This window comes from Lactuca virosa, chromosome 7 (assembly GCF_052849685.1).
Source record: "Lactuca virosa cultivar CGN04683 chromosome 7, Lactuca_virosa_CGN04683_v6, whole genome shotgun sequence".
NCBI lineage: Eukaryota > Viridiplantae > Streptophyta > Magnoliopsida > Asterales > Asteraceae > Lactuca > Lactuca virosa.
Window position 1 is genome coordinate 10,735,776 of NC_136432.1, and position 6,779 is coordinate 10,742,554.

At 40.0% G+C, this 6,779-nt stretch overlaps 1 protein-coding gene across 1 annotated transcript; it reads right to left on the reverse strand.

Annotated features, from left to right (window-relative positions):
* Nucleotides 1–364: 364 nt before the first annotated feature.
* Nucleotides 365–1,654, reverse strand: LOC145126397 (uncharacterized). Its single transcript, XM_079061772.1, has one exon. The coding sequence runs from the start codon at nt 1,652–1,654 to the stop codon at nt 365–367; it is 1,290 nt and encodes a 429-aa protein (XP_078917898.1).
* Nucleotides 1,655–6,779: the final 5,125 nt, after the last annotated feature.

Consider the following 6,779-nt stretch of genomic DNA (forward strand, 5'->3'; position numbering starts at 1 on the left):
GGTTAGCACATCTTGGCTTGACATCTCAAAGCAATCATTAGTACATGTATCAATAACATCTATGAAGTTTAAAGAATGAATATCACTAGGATAACGCATGGCTTCAAAGATATTAAAGTTAATCACCTCACCATCGAACTCCATAGACAAAGTACCATTGGCTACATCTATTTTTTTTTCGCGGTACTCATAAAAGGTCTCCCCAAAGGATGGAGTTCGATTGTGGGGTGTTTTCATCACCCATATCCAAAACATAAAAGTCAGCGGGAAATACAAGTTCGTTAACTTGCACTAACACGTCCTCCAATACACCTTTCGGGTGTACCAAAGACCGGTCGGCAAGTTGAATGACAACTCCGGTTTTTCATAAAGGACCAATTCCCATTGTCTTATAGCTTGAATAGGGTAAAACATTGATTGATGCTCCAAGATCAAGCATGGCACGTGGTACAAAAAGGTTACCCATTTTACAAGGAACCGTGAAAACACCCGGGTCCTTGCATTTTTTTGGTAGCCGCTTTTGTAACACGGCTGAGACATTTTCATCAACTTTCACAGTTTGATTTCCTTTAAGCTTTTTCTTAGATGTGCAAAGCTCCTTGAGGAACTTAGCATATCTAGGAATCTGTGTAATAGCATCTAAAAGAGAGATATTGATTTCAACCTTTCGAAACATGGCCATGATTTCATCATCTTCCCGCTCTCTTTTGGTGCTTGCCAACCTTGAAGGAAATGGAGCTGGTGTGACTTTCACTTCGGTCTCTATGGGCTTCTTTGACTTGGAAGTACTTTTCCTTTCCTCTTCTTTGATAGCTTCTTCCACCTCTATCTCTTTCTCTTCCTCTTCTTCATCCGACATTCTTGGACCTTCATAGCTTTTCCCACCTCTTAAAGTAATGGCACAAGCATTGTGTTTCGGGTTCTTCTCCGTTTGAGATGGTAGCTTGCCTTGTGATTCCATCTTACTTACGGATTGAGCAAGTTGTGACACTTGTTGCTCCAAGCTTTTTATGCTTGCCTTGGTTTCTTGTTGGAAGCTTTGAGTGCTTGTGGCAAGGATTTTGACAATAACTTCTAGTGACATGTTTGAAGAACCTGCTTGTGGAGGTGGTTGTTGTGGATGCCTTGGCTGGTAATTGTGAGGTTGGAAGGGTGGTCTTTGTTGATTTTGAGGAAATGGTGGTCTTTGCTGGTATTGATGTGATTGATTTGACTGATAATTTCCTAGTTGGTTTCCTCCCCAACCCTGATTATTGTTCCATCTCTGATCACCTCGTGGTTGCTCATAACCTCTCTGATTTGACCCGGAATAGCCTCCCATGACTTTTGCTTCTTCATAATCTTCCTCTTGAAGTTGAGGGCACATATCGGTTGGATGCCCCACTTGAGTGCAAATACCGCATGGGCGGGGTGTGGGCTGCACACCTTTGTCTTTGGCCAACATCATTACCACTTTTGTGAGCTCGGACAATTGAGCTTCAATCTGAGGAGTTTGAACTTCCTTTACACCTCGGGGTGCATCCGTGTACCATTCTTCATCATGGCTTGAATGTTTGGAATCTTCAGCCATGTTCTTGATTAGATTGCGGATTTCGGTTGGAGTCTTATCGGGTAAAGATCCGCCACTAGAAGCATTGAGAAGTCTTCTTTCCATTGGGGTCATGCCTTCAATGAAGTACTGTAGGAGCTCATACTCGGTAATCCCGTGCTTTGGACAACGGGCACATAGTTTCTTAAATCTTTCTCAATATGTGTGGAAAGCTTCTCTTTTGTGTTGCTTGATCTCGATAATTTCCCTCCGTAGGGCTGAAGCTTTCATTTCGGGAAAGTACTTATCCAAGAACAACCGTGCAAGGTCTACCCAAGTAGTCACCATCCCCGGTGGGAGATCATAGAGCCAGTCTTTGGCTGCGTCTTGCACTGCAAAGGGGAATGCCCTAAGCTTGATCTGATCCTCCGTGACATTGTGTGGTTTCATACCCACACATACTACATGGAACTCTGTGAGAAACTTGTGAGGATCTTCATTTTCCAGGCCCCTAAATGTTGGGAGTAAGTGAATGAGGCCGGATTTTAGTTCCAAGTTGGTGGCAGTTGGGTATGTGATGCAAAGAGGTTGTTGAGTAACCTCTTGTCTTGACCATTGACAGAGAGTTTGTTCGGGTGGTGAGTTTGGAGGACCTCGATTCCCTCCAGGGTTGTCTGCCATGGCTTGAGAAGTAGGTGATGTTTCTGTAGGTGAAGTGTTTAGGATATTATGAACAGGTGAAGAGGGTGGAGTGGTATTTATGGGTGAGGATGGTTGTGGTGAGAGTGATGGGCTTTCTGTTTCTGAGGCTGATACACTTGAGAGGGGTATATCCTCCCAAATGTTGATGACTGGGGGAGTAGATGATGAAGAAGTACCGGAAACCGGTTGCCTCTTACGAAGCTTGGCTTGTTTCCTTAACTTCTTTGCAGTCCTTTCTATCTCCGAGTCAATTGGCAGTGGTGTACCTGTACGAAAAGATCTAGGCATAAACAATTAGTAACACCGTGTCCCCGGCAACGGCGCCAATTTGTGAAAGGACCCACACTTTCATATATATATAACAATTGTTACTCCGAAACATGCTACATGCATATTCATAAAACAATATTTTATATTGATAAAGTGGTTACAAACTATTGGATACAAACCCACTATTTCATAGTGTTTTATATTACATAACTTCCCAGGATTCTATAGATTTATACATATGGGAGTGCAAAATACAATAGTCTCAAACTATTCGAAAATCTTCTATCAAAACAATAGTTTCAAACTATTCAAAAATCTTCCATCAGTATATATAACTATACTGGAAGCTTATCTCCTGCAATTTAGTTAAACATTGAGAGGGGTAAGCGGTGACGCTTAGTGAGGTCAATAATAGATACAATATAACGTTATGCCATATATATACTTCATTATGGCAGAGGCAAGAAGGATCAAGGAACAACAAAGGCATATGAGAATCATGTAACAAACTTTCCATATCAATCATTGATTTAATTAAAAAATATACAATCAATGAGACGTAACAATTACCATACTTGATATACATCAATAAAGCTTTGGCCCAATTGGCACAGAAGACATACAACTTTGGTTTAACCTTTTGGTAGATTTCAGGTTTTCACGCCCTGTCTAACCATCTGCCAATACCATAGAATAGAAATCATTCTCTTACGGAGACATGTTCTACATGGCCAGAGGCTACGTACCAGTACCAATATGAATCTAAGTCCTTTCACTTATCACATGGTCAAAGGTATTACTTTGCTATTAAACATAGCGAATAAAATTAACACGGGAAAATAAACCAGAATAATAACACTAAAAAGCACATAGCACATATAACACATAACATACAATTGTTCCTATATATTAAACTCACCGAGAAATAACTGGGGGTCAAAATAGTGATTCGGGCAGCACTTCGGCTCTAAATATGACTTTCTTCGTTGAAAACCGGGCTCTGCGAAGGTAGAGCTTCGAAACCGAAAAGATAAATTTTTCGGGCTTCTCGGGAATCTCGGGGCGCGTTTCGGGCTTTGGAATAAGTACCGAGGCTTCGGGGGAAGTCGGAAGGTAAGAAAATGTTGAAAAGGGTGAAAAAGTGTGAAATTTCTAACATTAGCCGGGAGGGTTCGCACCCTCCTATTTATAGGAGGCGAAGGTCTTCGGCCGAAGGGAGGAGGGGCAGCTGGCAGCTCGCAAGAGGACCAGACGGCGCGCATGCGAGGGCTCCAGGTGGCTCGGTTCGGACGCGACATGCGTCTTCGGATGCGAGGAGTCACCGGGTGACTAAGCTGCTTCGGACGACTCATCGCGACACGCGTCGGATCTGGGCAAGGGTGAGTCACGACGTCGGAAACGAGGCGGACACGGCATCGGACCAATCAGAGGGTGCCACGCGAGGCTGCGGTCCAATCAGAAGATGCCACGTGGATCAACACTATTCATGCGAAAATTAAATGAAAATGTGCCCAATCTTGTAAAATCCATAACGTTCTCATACGGGCTCCGTTTTTGACGTTCTTTATATGCACGCGTAGAGAAAATTATGCTCTACAACTTTCGTTTAGACTTAGTCGGAAAATTTTGACTTTATTTTTATATTATTATTTTTAACAGACCGGGACTAGTAAATCCGTTAAAAATTCATAACTTCTTCATCCGACGTCCGTTTTCGTCAGACTTTCTACCGTTGTAGTGCTAATGACGAGACCTTCGATTCTCGTTTAGGTTGTGTCGGCTAAAAAATCACTCGATATAAAATTCGAGTTTTTAGCTGTCTACTGCTAAGTTGAAACTTGTAAAAATCATAACTTCCTCATACGAAGTCAGATTTTGACGTTCTTTTTATCGAACTTCTCGGTTTAACGAATACTACGACTTTCATTTAGATCACTAAGGCCAAAAAGTAGTTTATCAAAAACTCACTTTTTACGTCATTCGGCACCGTGCCGGTTTTATCGCGGATCTTCGATTGGTCATAACTTCTTTGTTATAACTCGGATTTCGACGAGGTTTTAGCCTACGTGTTTCTAACGAGATTATCTACAACTTTCAACAATAAAATTTTACTTATTTCAATTTTTATATTTTCGCTAAATTTCACTATTTAGCTTTTAATTGGAATCTCATAAGACTTCCAATAATTTATGAGTGATTCTAAACATAGTTTTACTTTATTTCTAGTAAAAACTATCTGTTAGAACTCAATACTCAATATCACATAATATTTCTTAATATTATTTATATAAAACACGATCTCAAAACGTGTATGTTACAATTTGTTAGGTGTGTCAGACCCAACAAATAATAGGGGTACGATATACTCCAAAAAAATCCCACTATATTGCACTAGAAAGGTAGTACAAGGCAAGTAGGGTCGATCCACAGAGACACGGGACAATCAGTCTATACATGTTTTGCATAAGGTATTTGTTCACAAAAGATTAAGAAGGGGGTTTTGAATGCAATGATTAAACAAACAAATTTAAAACACGAGTAAACAACTAAACGAATGAATTAAGTTCAGATTTTTGTAAGGACTCCAACTTCATGTATGATAATCCAGCAATATGAATCAAAGATGACAAGACATTTTTTTCATTCTATCTAAGTTGGTACTTGAAAGTGTTAACAAGCTCTAACACTTTCTATTCACCACATTAATCAATCAAAACAAGCTCTTTGATTAATCCTAACCTTGTTAACCTAATCTAAACAAGCTCTTAGAATTAGATTAAAAGGTTGCATTAAGCTTATTGTGAATGTTCCCAAAAACACCCAATACTCCTCACAAGCTCGGGAGCGTAAGAATGTGTGAAAAGATTTACACTAAATTCATTCATAAGAAATCAATTTAATGCTTGTTACTTAGTTCAATTCACAAAACAATTACGGATTTTGCAAAATGAATAACTTGAATGACCTAACCCTAATTCAAATGGTCAATAAGAATCATTATTAGAATCAAACATTCGATTGAAATAAAATCAGTTTCACTAGATAGAAATTAAACACAAACATCAGGTCATATGATTTGATTCACAACCAAAAAGTCAAAACATGAAATTGGAGAAGTTAGGGTTCTAGCCACACATGGCTAGAACAAGATTAACAAGTTTAAAAGATGAAATTAAGTGCTAAAGTGCTTACAAAGAAGAAATTAAAATGTTTCCCAATGATTAACGGACAAACCCTTGCTAAAACCCTTGAATTCTCCTCTCCAAAAGTGCTCTGGTGTGTTCTGTCCTCCCCCAAAATGACCCTATTCTCGACATAAGGAAAATAGGAAAAACTGCCAAAAAGCAGTTTTTAAGTTGAACACGGCCCGTGTCGATATAGAGTAAATCAACACGGGTCGTGTTAAGTGAAAACACACCCTTCATTCCTCGATTCCAACTCTAAAGTATGATGCTCAAAAATGTTCATCTGGACCAACACGCCCCGTGTCCAAATAGGCTAAATGAACACGGGTCGTGTTCAGTGAAGTCAAAGTGCCTGGAATGGTCAAACACGCCCCGTGTTGGATTTCTAGGCCAAACCCAACACGCCCCGTGTTGCCCTCTGACTCCGAATCCAAACTTGATTTTCTCAATTCTTCCGTTCTACGCCCGATCATCCCGCAATCTTCATCAATGCTCCCCGGCACCTCCAAAAGCGCGCTCCAACCTCCGGTTTACCTGAAAGAGACATGAAAGTGTGCAAATAAGGTCGTTCTAGAGACTAACATGAATATGATAATAATGCAAGAATAATGAAATATAACTAAGCTAAATACATGCATAAAAGGGACTAAAAGTTGTGCAAAAAGGTGCACAAAATGCACCTAACACATATCATCCAGAGTCGGGCAGAAAGAAAAACTAATGAACTCCATGATGTCAGATCTCAGCATATCATGGTGTAACATCCCGAAAATCATGACATAAATTTTTTTGTTTTTAGATTAATAAATCGTTAATACATATCTTTCCCATAAAACCAAGGTAACCAAGATTTAACAAAACATCATTAAATCAGAGTAATTCACAGAAGGCGGAAACATGTGGTGTGTGCTCTGCAATCATTCCGATCTCTTCCAATTGAAAACTAGAGTACCTGAAACATAAACTGAAAACCGTAAGCACAAAGCTTAATGATTTTCCCCCAAAATAACACATACATACAACCACAAAATATCATGCGACATACATACAGGTGCCATGGGCTCCCCCCATGGTCTTTACGTGGAATGCCATGG

Coding starts and splice junctions, on each gene's coding strand:
- LOC145126397 (XM_079061772.1), bottom strand. CDS start 1,654: ATGGAAAGAAGACTTCTCAATGCTTCTAGTGGCGGATCTTTACCCGAT.